General features: G+C 56.9%; 1 protein-coding gene across 5 annotated transcripts in view; it reads left to right on the forward strand.

Moving 5' to 3' along the window:
* Nucleotides 1–10468, forward strand: part of COL13A1 (collagen type XIII alpha 1 chain) — a 141252-nt gene extending 130784 nt beyond the window's left edge. For 4 of the 5 annotated variants that reach the window (XM_062213969.1, XM_062213971.1, XM_062213972.1 and 1 more), the window contains one exon: nt 5–114. In XM_062213969.1, the coding sequence (XP_062069953.1) occupies nt 5–73 (69 nt within the window). In that variant the 3' untranslated portion in view covers nt 74–114. Of the gene's footprint in view, nt 1–4; nt 115–5659; nt 5747–9162; nt 9202–10380 lie in introns of those variants that run through there. The other variant, XM_062213967.1, reaches the window with a different exon arrangement.
* The last annotated feature ends 4594 nt before the right edge of the window (nt 10469–15062 follow it).

The following is a 15062-nucleotide window of genomic DNA, read 5'->3' on the forward strand; positions in this document are numbered from 1 at the left end:
GCAGGGCTTACACGGACCACCCGGGGACAAAGGAAGCCGGGTGAGGCTGAGCCCTCGCTGTGGGCTCTGGTGACTGACGTCTTCATGAAGGGGTGGAATGACCAGCTGGGGACTCCTGATGCAATGTGGAGACTGCAGTTGCCCCTGATCAATCACCCTCCAGTGAGGGCTCAGTGTGTGGCATGCAGGGATCCTGGGGCCTAGGCCTGACACCGAGCCATGTAATTTTTTTTCCTTGTGACCAGGGGACACTAGACCCCACGGTGGCCGTCAGGTTCACACTGCCGTCTAGTCACGGGAGCCTCGTGTGCGGCTGTGTGTTGCCCTGATAACAGACCCCTAAATGGCGTTTTAGTGAGAGACATTCTTGCCACTGAAACTTGTTTTTTCCAGGCATTCCAGGCTACTGGGGAGAGAGAAAATAAATTCCAGTTCTGAGACCAAGTAGACAGCTGTTGTAAGCAGCCAGGCCTTAAGAAAATATATTACTGCCGCTGTTTCTCTTGGAGAGAGTCAGCAGGACTGAGACGAATGGTGCCTACGACGGCCTCTCGTTCTCCCTTTGGTTTCCACAGCTTTCCCAGGACGTGTTTACCCGATGTCCACGGCACCCAGGCCACGTGGTGGCCACTGCACCTGGCCACGAGAGGGCCTTTCGGCTCCCTTCTGGAATGCCTCACCTGCTGCTCCCGCACAGCGGCTCTCGGGGTGGTGCAGGTCCCCGGAGGCCCCACTAGTGGGTCCTAAAATCCCAGGATCTTAGAGGAGAAGGAGCGGGAGGAACAGGCGGAGAGGCAAGGCCCAGAACGCTGAGGAAGCGTGCCGAGGGCCCACGGAGAGCTGGCGGCAGAGCGGGTGGCTTCTGATCTTTGAACACGGGTCCAAAGTGCCAGAATCAGTGTGTCTGCCTCCGGCACCGGCTAACCCCATGGTCTTCGTTTACAGTGTACTGAGCAAACCTTTCTGTGTCCTCAACTACTCCTCGTTGGCAGCGGATCAAAAGCAATGCAGTTTTTCCCACAAATTCTGTAAATAAGGAGCCAGGCAGAGCTACCCCACCAGATTGCCCATAGGAAGACCAGATCCAGAAGCCACCAGAACACACAGCTACTTCCGGACCCATGCCAGCCTTTCCAGGCAGGCTGGGAAGCCACTTTTCTTGGGGGGGGGGGGCATCAAAAAACTCAGGACTCTGAAAAATTTGGTCATTCCACCTCTCTGTTGGTACACTAACCTGCTCTCCAACTAATTCCTAAAATATTCTAGCTTTCTTTATCCTGTTCCATTAATATTCTCTAAACCTATCTCTGAAGACGCTTTCAGCTGGCTGGAGACACCAAGTCACTTGAAGGCCACACACTCGGCCCTTCAAGTGGTGGTGCAGGTGCTGCTGTGGAGGTGGAGGCGGGCACAGTGCTCCTGTCACAGCTGGAAGGGCGGGCTGCGGCTGGCGGCTCAGATACCGCAGGAGTCAAGGTTGCCGAGCAAGCCACTGATGCCCAGGAGTCAGAGCGTTTCACATACCTTCCCTCATCCCTCAGATAAAGGATAGACATGAAAGGACTTCAGAAGGTGCATGGAAAATGCAATTAAAAGATAAGTTTATTTTGGTGCAAAAACTATTTTATGTCTATGCCTAGTTTTTTCATAATACACATTTCCCCAGGTGAGCGTTTGGCACAGGAAGTAAGACACTGGTTGGGCTGCCTGCATCTCGCGTCAGAGCCTGGGTCCAACGCTGCTCCCAATTCCAGCTTCCTGTTCACCAAGGCCTCGGGAGGCAGCAGATGAGGGCTCAGGTGGGTGCTCCCTGCCACCCACAAGGGAGGCCTGGGCTGAGTTTCTGGCTCATGGCTTTCGCCTGGCCCAGCCCTGACTGTTTGGGGCATTTGGGGAATGAACCAGTGGATGGGAGTGCTCACTCTCTCTGCCTTCCAAATAAAATATATTTTTTAAAAATTAAATTTAAAAATACACATTTTCCATGAACTTCTGGGGAGGTTAGAGTTACTTTTTAAAAAGATGTATTTAGTTATCTGAAAGAGTTAGAGAAAGAGAGAATCTTCCATTTGCTGGCTTACTCCCCAAGTGGCCAAAACAGCCATGGCTGAGCAAGGCTGAAGCCAGGAGCTAGGAGCTTCATCTGGATCTCTCACGTGGGTTGCAGGGGCCCAGGCACTTGGGCCATCTCCCACTGCTTTTCCCAGGCCATCAGCAGGGAGCTAGACTGGAAATGGAGCAGCCGGGGCACAGACTAGCACCATATGGGATGCTGGCATCGTGGGAGGCTGTTCACCCGCTGTGCCACAAGCCCGGCCCTGGTCTTAGTTTTGTTCACATGCAATCCTGGCACCTTGTGATGGGGTAACAGTGCGCTGTTCCAACACATACTCAGTGGGAACCAACCGAAGCAGCCTTCCCATTTCCTTATCCTTCCTTTGTGGCTGGAGCCCACCGGCTCCTCTCTCCCAGCTCCTTGAACTTCGTGGAGCAGCTTCATTGGCACCTAGTGGGGGTCAGGTTCAGACAGCACGGGGCTTCCGCGTGGACAGCCGGCTCACTCCAGAGAGCGGGTTTCTGAGTGAAGGACTAGGTGTTCCCGCGTTCCAGAGACCGGCCTCTCAGGGTGCCGGGGTCTCCCTGCTCCCCTCCTCGGTCAGACCTCTTGTACGCCAGCCCGCGCAGCACTTTTGGAGGGGATCCGAAACAAAGAACAGCCCGAGCACAGCCAGCACTTGCTCCACTCTGCACAGTTCTTGGCTAACTCATGACAGAGCTCAGACACCTGGTCAGGGTAAAATGCCGGAGAGCGAAGGCTGTCCCCTGGGAAGGTGAAGCCCCACCCCGTGCGGGTTCCGGAGGGTGGCTGCCCGTCCAGCTACCCCCATCCTGCGGGGGACCCCATCAGGGGTTTGCTCTATCTCACGGTGAGCCACTGCAGGATAGGCGGGAGCCTCTTCACTGCCCAGAGCCCAAACCAGGGACCTTGCTAAGGAGACATCAGTGCAAAGAACGCTCTGCTCTGGTAGCTAAAGGCGCCTCGCATTGTCTCAGAGGAGCTCTGTGAATTTGGCCCAGGAACTAAACATTGTAGGACTTAGGAATCAATCAAAAGATGCAAGTGGGGTGAATCTCACAATGCAATCATCAGGAAGAGTAGGGGCTCCCCAGGAGCCACCTACAAGCCGGCAATTGACAAGGCCTGCGCCTGCTGTGAGGTTGCCTGCCCCTGCCTGAGCCACCTGCCTGGGGAGTGCACGCATGCCTGCACATGTGTGTGCGTGTCCTGCTCGCCTGCGTCGCCTTGTCTCCTCGCCCCCTCCCCACAGTCTCTTCTGTCCCCAGCCTGCCTCTCCCTTCCTTTCCTCCTCCTACCTTCCTCCCCACTGACCGTACTATACAAATCCTCTACCTCTCCCATCCCATTCCCCTCTGCAAGCTTCCAATGTATTTCCTCCAAAATCAACTGTATACACTTAACCATATCTTTAAAGATCCCTCTGCCCTGGACTTTTCTTGCTCCGCTCCCCCTACTTGCCTTGTGCCCCCTCTGCAGGGCCTCTTTCATGTCACTCCCTGGGCGTGGGGAGCAGTGAAGAAGTGGGTACAGCCACAGCTACAAGGCCTTCGGGGGCACATGACTGGAGCGATTGCTCGCGCCCACCTAACACGACGCCTGTGGTTAAATGGCCACGGTGAGAGCCTGGCACACGCACACCCCCCTGCTACCCACAGGCAAATGTGCCCACCTCCCTAAACAAGAAGTTCTGCTCATCACGCAGAGAGCACGAGGGGCCACACGTGCCCATTCAAATAGCCAACAGTGGTTCTGCTGACCCACCTCGTGATGTGCTCACTGACAGACATGTCTTTTCCTAAAGATTTATTTTCAGAGTTGGGGCCAGCGCTGTGGCATAGCAGGTAAAGCTACCACCTGCAGTGCCAGCTTCCAATATGGGCCCAGTTTGAGTCCCAGCTGCTCAACTTCCGATCCAGCTCTCTGCTATGGCGTGGGAAAACAGTACAAGATGGCTCAAGTCCTTGGGCCCCTGTACCCGCGTGGGAGACCTGGAAGAAGCTCCTGGCTCCTGTATTCAGATCGATGCAGCTCCAGCCGTTGCAGCCACTTGGGGAGTGAACCATCGGATGAAAGACCTCTCTCTCTCTGCCTCTCCTCTCTCTGTGTAACTCCTACAAATAAATAATAAATAAATCTTTAAAAAAAATTAAAAAAGAGTTATAGAGAAAGAGGGAGAGACAGAGATCTTTGGTCCACTGGTTCACACCCCAAATGGCCATAACAGCCAAGCCTGAGCCAGGCTGAAACCAGGAGCCAGGAGCTTCATGTGGGTCTCCAAGCCTTTGTTGTGACCAGTATGCATCAAGATCTTGTCGCCCTAAGGAACACTGTGGAAGTCCCCCAAGCATTAGATAACTGGCCTTCCAGAGAGAAGAGTTCCCAGGAAGACGCCCTCTGGGCACACTGGCCCCTTTCTAGAAAGAAAACACAACATATGAAAACCCAAATCGAAATTCACTGCAGAGGTGAATTCTCCATAGCCTTTCTCTAAGTAGACCCTGACAAAAACAAAATCAGGTTTAATTTTGAAGATGACTTGTTTTTTAAAGATTTATTTATTTGAAAGGCATAGTTACGGGGAGAGGAGAGGAGAGGAGAGGAGAGGAGAGGAGAGGAGAGGAGAGGAGAGGAGAGGAGAGGAGAGGAGAGGAGAGAGGAGAGGGGAGGAGAGCACTTCTATCCACTGGTTCACTCCTCAAATGACTGCAATGGCCAGGGCTGGGAAAGGCTGAAGCCAGGAGCCTCATCCGGGTCTCCCACATGGGTTCAGGGGCCCAAGGACTTGAGCCATTTTCTACCACCTTCCCAAGCGCATGAGCAGGGAGCTGGACGGGCAGGAGAGTAGCCCAGACTCAGACCAGCACCCACACGGTGGTTCAACCTGCTGCACCACAGCACCAACCCCTAGCAGGATGACGTCTGCAGAAGCTTTTCAGAAGCCAATGAGTTCCTGGAACCAACATGTCCACGTCCAAATCGCCATCTGTGACCTCAGAACGGACGAACCAGAGCCAAGCGTAGACTGGGAGGACCCGGCTAGGAATGAACACACACACACAGGTGCACACACTCATGCACATGCATACACCCACATGTGCACACGCTGTGCTCGGACACGCTGTGCTCACACACGCATGCACACTCCTCTGCACTCCAGCCACAAGCACCTAACTCCCAAGAAAATATCAAAGGGGTGAAAAGCAATTGTGACAAAAGGTTTTCAGGCCCAAGGCTCTCACCCATGGACCCTCAGAGAGAAGGCAGGTGGGCCCCTCTCTGTTCGTCACACCCCACCCAAGGCTCAGCATTAGCAAAATGGGCCATGGGTACCTCCAGGCCACGTTCCCCTCCAGCTCCAGCCCTGGCACTCATGCCCCTGGCCTCCTGCTGCCTCCCAGCCCCTTCAGCCAAATTCCCAGGAGCTTACAGGGGGAGGGTACTGACTCCACTCCCAATACCCACAGTAAGAAAATCTGTTCTTCCCTCTTCTCTTTTTCTGTCTCTAACCCTAACATGTGAATGAGCCTCAAGTTTTGATGTTGTTGTTTTTTTTTTCTTGGACTAAACCATTGTTTACAGGGGGAGAGGGGGAAGAAAGGCTCTAGAGGGCCTAAAGGGGATAAGGGAGACCAAGGAGCGCCTGGACTAGACGCCCCCTGTCCATTGGTACGTTTCATTTACCACCAGTCTGCTTTCTCCTTGAGGCTTGCAAGTCGGAACAAAGAAGGCAAATAAACCAAGACGAGAACCAAATGGCTACACTGATGCTACCAAGTCCCCCTGTTCCTTTGAAATTCTGCCTGCTTGGGGGCGGGGGGGGGGGGGTGGCGTTCAACCACAGCTGCAAGTCATTCCGCTCCATCCCTGCCCTTTGAATCCCTCCTCTTTGAAGAGGCAGAACCATTGATGTGTGGAAGTGAGGAAACCAGAGGCATGGAGCGCTGGAGAAGGCCCCAGCTCTCAGCTCCGGGATGCCTCTGGAAGCCACGGGAGCATTTGCAAGCCGTGGGTTTGCCTTCTTTGTTTCGTGGTCACAGCCGTTCAAGTTCTCTGAATCCCCACTTGGGCAGGATGCAGGACCCCAGCGTTAGCGTCTGTGGAGGGCCAGAGATGCTCAAAACTGGGCTAGACATGGTGCGCGCCTGCGCAGACATGGCCACACACAGAGCACGCGCCTGCAGAGCCAGACATGGCACGTGCTCACAGACATGGCCAGACCCAGCCCACTCAACACGGCCGCACACACACAGGTCAGATCACAGGTCACAGAGAGCATGCGGGCTGAACTGGAGAGAGGGGCCCTCTGGGATGGAGGCCGGGTCTATAGACGCCTAGAGAGTCCTGCATCCTGGCCAGGGAAGGGTCTGTGCTCCATGGTCGGAGCCAGCCCCGCCCTGACCTCAATAATCATCGTGGTTGGTTTTGTGAACAGGGACACCGAGGTTTTAAAGGAGAGAAGGGGGAGCCAGGGTTACCAGGGCTGGACGGACTGGATGCCCCGTGCCCATTGGTATGGCATCACGCTCCCTCGCCTGCATGGCCGGTGTGGGCTTCCCCACGTGTGTGGTTTGCACCTGCGTGCCTCCATGCCCGTCGTGCACCCTCCATCAGTGTCCACTTCCTGCTCCTTCACTCTGCAGACCCCAACCGTCCCCTCCTCCTGGCTAGTGCCCCAGGGCTCCCAGCCGCACTTTCTTGCATGCAGTTTGTCGGGATGTTCTCTTGGCTTCCTCCTGCAGCTGATTCTAAACACAGCACCTCAGTGCCCGCCCTCTTCGCCACGCTGAAGCTTGCTTTGGCTGTCTCTAATCCTGTTCTCCCAACTATTGCTAGACTAATCTGCTGCCCCAGATCAAAGTAGCAAGTGGATTCTCCAGACAGCCCTGGAGCTGGGACTTCTTTCCTTCGTGCAGTGCAGTTAGTTCGAGATGACTGGCTGTGCGTTAGAATGAGATCACAGTGAGATGTCTGGGCGCGCTCCACCCTCTCCACTACTTCGAGTCTTGGGGGACAGCGACGGCAAAGTTCTAGAACAGAGGTGGAGGAGGGGCTGCTGTGCCTTTTCTTCCAGCTGGCGCCATCAGAACCAGAGGGCGGACCAAGATCCTGGAGGTCGGTCCTCTGGCTGAAACCTCACCACTCAAAGAGTGGGAGAGCGATGAGGAGGTCAGGAGCGCACAGGGGTCTTCACAGAGCTCACGGAGATGCACATCATAACCAAAGCAAACTTAGCTTTTCGTTGCATTTCCCATGAGCTTTTGGAAGCACTGCCCTGGTCCAGGAGGAGACAGCCAAGGAGCCCCTGCCCCGCCTGTCCCGGACCCACAGTAGCGGTTTGCTCCCCGCTGGCCCAGTCCCCAGCAGGGACGTGCGTGGCTGCAGCTGCAGGCCTCTGAGCATCCTACAAGAGAGCAGCGGTGGTGGGCTTCATCCAAGGCCCCGGCTCCAGAGGTTCCTGCTCTCCCCCACGCAGCCCCTCGGGAGCTTTGGAGTCCAGGGGCTGTTTTCGTAGCAGTGATAGACTCTCTGTGCACAGGAGAGGTGACCCTAGAGCCCCTGGGCGGGCACCAGGGATGCGTTAGGACTGCGTGTACAGGAGGAGGGGAGCACAGGACCAGCACCCAGAGCCGCCCGCTTCCTGACCCCCAGGCCTGCCTGTTGACCCCGAGCATGCGCACACAGGCGCCTTTGTTGCCCCATTAATCATCAGCCCAGCTTCCCTGGGCCACAGTCCCCTCCCCACACCTGAGCACCTTCACTTTCGCCAGCGGCAGCCTTGGCTTCCTGCTCTTCATCACACCTCTCTCTGGCTGCACCCCTCCCATCACCCCCCACCTGCCAATGGGAATGGGGCTGTGGCCCGCGGAGGCTCCTCTCCCTTCCAGGGTTGTGTGAAGTGTGCTGCACCGTGGCAGGGGCAGGGTGGGGCAGAGGGTCACCAGGGACCCGAGCATTGCTCCAGCTTGCCCTGCAGTCGCCCACCGCCCTCGGGGGACAAGGACGGGCATCCCTGTTGGCCCCTTTATGTGATAACCGCACGGATCCGTGTGTCACCTGTCTATTAATTACACCGGGGAGCTGTCGGCATCTTTCCTTTCTTGTCGCCCTGTCTGTCCCCCACCTCAGGCCAGCATGGCAGGGGGGCTATGGATGGTGATTTTAGCACAAGACAACAGGGCTCCCAGGCCCTCCCCGCTGGGGCCAGCTCCTGACGGGGGATGAGCAGGTCACGCGCTTGGCCTGGGTGGGTGAGGTTGCTCCAGGACCAGAAGACCTCCATGCCTTACCACTGAGGAGGCACTGCAGCCCTGAACCCCTGGCCCAGCTTCCTCTCCACCCTGGAGCCTGGAATTCTAGAATCTGGGCTGCCTTCCTAGTAGAAGTAAGCCAAGAACCAGCTTTGCCATTGGTTCAGCCTCCCCGCCTTCCACGGTGTGCCCTAGGGGCCAGGACATTAAGGTCCAAGAAGACCCAGGAGGGCTTCCGTCACCTGACCTACAAGGTGCTCTGTGGTTGCCACCATTGGCCCCCACCCCACTGCTCCACTGCCACTTAACCCCCCATTCCCAGCATCACCCAAGACGGGGTCAGAAACCAGTGTCTCCTTGATGAAGGCATCCCAGGGCCACGGGGTAGTGCCTGTGAGGTTGCCTGTCCCTTTACACCCCCTGCCCATGCGTAGAGGGTGGGCGGGCTGGGAGGGTCCTCAGAGACCACCCCAAGCAACTGCTCGGCCCAGGTCTTACCACGCACCAGGCGACTCTCCCCTGAGCGTCCAGCACTCCCCAGAGCCGCAGCAGAGACTCGCCTCACACGTCACGAAGGGCGTCTCTGCGGCCCACCCCGCAGCCTACTGCAGCCCCTCTCGACCCTGCCCGTGGTGACACTTGACCTTGGCCAGCAAGAAAATGGCCCCATTTCTTTCCCACCCCCTTCCGAGCTTATGACGTGTAATAAAGAAACAGACAACAGTAGGGGCACATCCTGACCCACTGCCCAGTGTGCGTGGCCCTCGCTAACCCTGTCCTGTCCTGCCCACGCCGCGTCAGAATCTGAGCCTCTGCCTTCCTTCCCCACCACAGGGCGAAGACGGCCTACCCGTCCAGGGCTGCTGGAACAAGGTAAGCTTCCCCAGAGGTCGCCCCTGACTTGGGCGCGTGGGTGTCCCTGGGGCTCCACAGGGCAACACTGCCGGCACAGCTTCCATGCTGCCACTCGGAAGTGGGGTGCGGCCTTGGGCTTCCACATCTTGGGCTCCCAGAGTTCCTGCCAGCAATGAGGTTTGGGTTTTGCCTTATTCACACTTGCTTTGCACCTGTCTTTGCTAAAGCCATCTGGAGCCATAGGCCTGGCGCCACTGCCACAGACCACAGCAGTTCAGCCACAGCTCCCAAAAGGGCGGGGCTCCTGGCCTAAGGGCCACTGGCTTGCTAGCCTGAAAGCCCCGCCTTGGTCTCCAGCAAAGGTAGCAGCTGCCACGCTGCTCCCTGCAGGCGCCGCCTCCCCCACCTTGCCCACAGCGCCCAGTCCTCTCGTAGCCTCCACCACCTCTGCCTCGGACCCCAGCCTGTTCCAGAGTTTGTGCTCAGCTCACCCACTCCTGCGTCGGGAGCGGCGGAGCCACACTGACCCCTGCCCTGTTCCCCCGCACTGCCAGGCATGCTCAGAATCCCACTGGCTCACTAGATCAGGTCAAAGGAAGGGGACCACCGAAACGCCGGGTCCTCGGCCGACTTCCTACTTGCCTGGGTAGCTCAGAGAAGGGACACACCTAGCTTTCAAGGGAGATGCCACCCCAGGAGGCAGCCCCCATCCTCCGTGGGGTCACTAAGTCCAGGTCAAGCCCACAGGGGCAGGTCAGAGGGTGCTGAATAAGACCTCCCTCCCAGCCCCCTGCCTACCCCAGCAGCAGAGATTGTTCTTTTCAAGGTTGCCGGCAATGGTGAGGAGACAGAAATGGCTGAGCTCAGGGAGAGGAGAGCCACTGTCAGGAGCCCACAGTGTCTTGCAGAAGCAACTAGAAAGCCTGTTGGCTCCTTAAGTTCCTTCCTGGGCCATGTCTCTGAAGGCTGCCCAGAGAGATGTTGCCCTCTGGTGGCCAGGACAGGGAGTGCCTGGAGGTAAAAGCTGGCTTTTCCCACCCGCCTGGAGCTTCCAATCCAGGGGGCTCCTGGTTCTCCAGGTTCTGCTACCTGGAACCCCGATCCAAGCCAGGACAAGCTCCGCCTCCTTTCTTCATAAACATCACAGGCCCACGGAAACTAACTGTGTGCTGTTTTGTTCTTGCTTTTGTTTTGCAGTGATGCCTCTAACCGTGGATTGGCCTCTGTGTGTGTGTGTACATAGAATATTTATTTTTATACAGTTTTCACTTTTTGAAAATGCCAGAAGTACGATGCATCTTACAGATTATTAAAAAAAAAGAAAAACTGCATATTTTGTACAGAAAATGCAACCTCTTTCCTTTTGTTTACAAGATGTTTTGTACGAGTCTCTAATACATTTTTTGTGAGTACAGCTGGAATGTTTGCATGAAATCTGTGCACACTTACTCAGTACCGATGCTTAATAAATTATTGTGTTCCAGTGCCAAGGGGCAGGGCGGCGCGGGGACAGCCAACACTGAGGGGTTGGCTCACATATGAGCAAATTCACATATACATGACAGTCTATATTATCCAAGCTAGGTGTTTCTAAGAATGTTTTAAGCTCTTAACAGATTTTCATTATTAAAAAGAAATGAAACATGGCAGTTCACGGCCCTGATTAATCACTAAATTAAACACATTCTTTCTTGGGCAACCAGAGAGTCCCAGAAGCAGGGGTCCTCAGAAGTATGGAGAAATGTCTAGGAATGTTCTTGGCCAACTGAGGGAGGGAGAAGGACTCTGTTAGGCAACGTCTATGGCAACAACCCAGTTCACGGCAGTGCCATCGAGCGTTTAAGCTTCAGTTGTAACGAGGGCCTCTGGGGTTGCAAAGGGCCCGGATGCTACTGCTCACGGCTGGGAGAAGGCTTTATTTGCTCACCGTTGTCATTAGGCCCGGCTACTGCTGACCATGGCTGTTCACTTGATATGAATTTGCAAGGCGACACGTGTGCCACTCAGAAAGCACTCATGAATCTGGGTCAGATGGGGACAGGACCTGGTTTTTATCTCTTAATAAAAATAAGGTCTCTTGCCTTCCATTCAGAGTGCACTGCTTAGTAAAAGTGTCAGGGAACCTAGTTTCTCAATTGCTAAAGATTGATTTACTGGAGAGGCAGAGTTGCAGAGAGAGGGAAACACACAGAGAGAGGCCTTCCATCCTCTGGTTCCCTCCCCAAATGGCCTCAATGGCCAAGGCCGGGCCAGGCCAGAGCCACGAGACAGGAGCTCCATCCCAGGCTCCCATACAGGTGGCAGGGGTCTAAGTATTTGGGCCACTTTCCACTACTTTCCCAGGAGTGTTAGCTGGGTTAGTGATAGTTAACCAGGACTCAGAACTGGTGCTCACGTGGGTTAAAGGAAGAGCTGGCCTCGCGCACAGACACCCACACCTCCCTATTGCAGCCCCACGCTGCCAGGCCAAGGCCGTCCTCCCTTCCCTGCAGCCTGACTTCTGGCAGAATGGGGTGCAACGGAGGCAGGGAGAGTTGGGGTCGGCTGGTAAGAGATGGGGAGCACTGTGCAGCAAGCCCAGACACTTGCTTCTAGTTCCTTCCCTTCCAGGAACTAAACGGTCTGGCCTGCAGCCACTCACAGCAGGTCTGTCTCCTGAGCCTTCCTTGGTGGACGTGGGTAGCATCCATGGGCCCAGCCATCGTCAGTGCCCTGAAACCGTCTGATCGAATGGGCAGCTCCTGGGAGGGCTGGGGCGCTGGGCTATGTGCCTGTGAGTGCAGCATGTGTGGAGTTGACACTGCAGCACTGGGTGCAGCATGCATGTGCTTCGTGACCCTGAGTGACGGAACCACGTGGACCTGTGCTCTGCAGAAGGGAGGTGGGCGCTCAGCCCTCCGAGGGGCCAGAGTGGCTGGACAGGCGTTTTCCTCACGCTGGTCTCTACTGGGGGACGTTAACAAGTTTATTTAAAAGGGGGCGGGGATTAAAAGATGAGCTTGTTTTAATCGCCAAGAGATTGGAAATGCATGCTGAGTTTTTCATCACACACATTTTCCACGGACCCTGCGGAGACCCCTGATGCACTGAGAATTCAGAGAGTAAGCAACATAGCATTGGCTGCCTGGCACATAGGGGGATCCCCACGACCCCCAGAAACACTTGGGGACCCTGGCTAGAGTGGGAACCCCCTTCCCTCCGATTAGTCCCTCCCTGGCTTTCTCACGCGCCACCCCACACTCCACCAGCCTGGCCTCTCCCCCGCCTGGGACTGTGACAGGTCAGGCACCCAAGGCTCTACCCGGACAAAGTGGAGAAGGGCGGGCTCCTCGCAAGTGGTTCAGAGGAGCCCCACCCAGAGGGAAAGCAGAGAGGGGGGAAGGGACCTGGGAGAGGAGCTGGCGCGGCGGACGCTGGCCGCTGCCTTTGCGCTTGGGCCTTGCTCTAGGGAGAACCTTCCAGGGAGCAGGAGCGTGGGCCGTCTCACCTCTCAAATCCGGGGAAAATGAATGGGACTGTATGGCAGAAAAGGGGGTAGAGAGGGAAGGTCCAAATCTCAGGAGCCTGGGGGTCTAGCAAGCTAACCGCTGGGACCTCCTGGCCCAGGACGCCCCTGGAAGGTGCCAGTCACCTACAAGGCTCCTCCTTCTCAAACGTTTGTTTCTCCCTGCCTCCGAAGGGCCAGAGTCCCTGGTTGGTGGCCAAGAAGTGAAGCCAGCCAAAGTCCAGAGAAAGGGGGAAAGCACCTGCCTTGGAGGAGGAGAAAGATGGAGCAGCCCCTGGACAGAGGGTCGCCAGCCCAGCCCTTCCCAGGGGCCTGGCTTGAGAGTGTGACCAGGCAGAGCGGGCTGAGAGCCCAGCTTGGGGCATCGGCCTCGCCCACCTGCCGTCCTCCAGCCAGTTCTGCCGCCGCCCCACGGCCGGGCCGCCGCTGACGCTGCAGCCTCAAGGACCCTTAACTCCCGTTTCTCGTGGAGAATCGTGGTTCTTGACACACCCCTTGCAGAGGTGCTGTGGCCCTCATCCTGCTCCCAGCCTGCAAAGCCTCGCAGGAGGCCGGGGCCGAGCTCCATCACCTCACTCGGCTCCTTCCCGCCACAGTGTTTACTTCCTGGGGTGCTGTCACCCTTCTACTTCCTTTATCTCCTGGGTGCTTTTCAACGTCGTGAGCTGGTGCGTGTACCAGGCTGGAGAAGCAAAGCAGATGAGAACGGACAACTGTGTGGTGCACGAGAGACGCCCCAGCATGACCGCGCTGGCCGCCTGGCAGGGGCAGGGCAGTGCCCTGCGGCACCCCAGCCTGTCCTGAGTCTGTCCTGAGCCCACAGGGGTGCACAGCAGAGGTGTGCAGTTTCGAGAGGGCCTTAGTCCTTTCCTACGGCAGAAGTGTGAAGTGTGGGAGGGACAGTGCTGGAGGCAACCACCTGGCCTCTGCCTGCTTCCCTCACGAGCAGGGTGACTGCCTTCACGTGTCCACTCCAGGACAATGACTCTGTGGCGACAGACATCACCCTGGCAAACGAGGGGCGGCAGGGTCTCACACCAACGACGGCCCAACACCCAAGTCGCAGGTCAAGCCGGCACCCTAGCACCACAGCCATGGACAGGCGGCCTAGGGTGGCCCGGAGCGCAGGTGGACTCAGTGAAGACGAAGGGAACCCTGGGAGGCCCAAGCCTCAGCAGGGAGGCCAGGCAGGAGGAAGGCAGAGAGCTCACCAGGGGGTGTCCGAGGAAAGAAAGACCTGCTTGGAGGATCCGACACCCAGAGGGACTCTCTCCACACGCCCAGCCCAAGGCAGAGAGGCTGCCTCACCTGGGCAGTCTGGGGCTTTAACCCTTGTCTGGGATCCTGACTTTGCAGCCAGAACATCCTTCCTCAGCCCTGGAAGGCTAAAGAACGTGCACAAGAGCAAGGTGAGTTTGGTTGCTGTTCCCAGTGTCAGCCCCACAGAGCCTGTCAGAGGGCGAGCCTGCCCGTCACCTCCCTCCCTGTGCGGCAGCTCCTGGGGCTGACGGGAGTCGGAGTGGCCTAGACGGCGCCGGCCTGGATTAGTCTCCACCCACTTTGGGGTCAAGGGCTCATGCATATAACTGGATGCGGCAGACCTCATAGCTAACAGACCCAGATGCGAGCCAGACACGAAGAGGGGGCTCGGCAGGGATGGTGGGTGACCAGCTGTGCCCCCAGGCCAAGAGGCTGAGACAAGCAGCCCTGTGAGAAATGACACACAAATGAGCGGGGCTGAAGCCAGCGCAACTGGCAAGATCCCAGGCGTGTCTGCATGCGGCCAGACAGGCCTGCCCTGCACCACACCCATCAAACAAGGCCACCTTTGAGACAGGAAACGGCTGGCCCAGGGCTCGCTGTAGGAAACCCAGTGAAATGGCCTGCTCAGACATTTTTCTTGCACTCCACTCATTCCAAAGACAACGTGTTTTATCTCGCAAAGTCCACCAGAATAAACACGCCTGCAGCTCCCCCAGCCAGCAGGGATGCGCTCCTGGCTGGGAGTGAGAAGCCTGCACCCTTGACCTGAGCACGGCCCACTGCGGGGCAGAGTGCCCTTGGCAAGGGGCTCCCACGCCCGGAGACACAGGCTGGGACTGCCTCTGTCAATGTACCCGCAGTGCCACGCAGGGTGGTCGGTGCCACTGTTCAGGCCAAACAGTTCTTGCTGTTTGAGGACGACCCTCCCTGCACTGGAGTCCCCGGAGGAGCAGTCTGCTGATGGTTCCAGCCAGTGCAGCTCAAAGCGGGCCCTCCTTGACTGATGCACACTGTGGGTGCTGGATAACCCAGACACCAGGTGGATCTGGAGGTTGCTTTCTGAAAGGAAATTCCGTAAGTGTCCATGGGGGGTGCTTTCCTTTGGCCCAAA

Source organism: Lepus europaeus, chromosome 17 (genome assembly GCF_033115175.1).
Source record: "Lepus europaeus isolate LE1 chromosome 17, mLepTim1.pri, whole genome shotgun sequence".
NCBI lineage: Eukaryota > Metazoa > Chordata > Mammalia > Lagomorpha > Leporidae > Lepus > Lepus europaeus.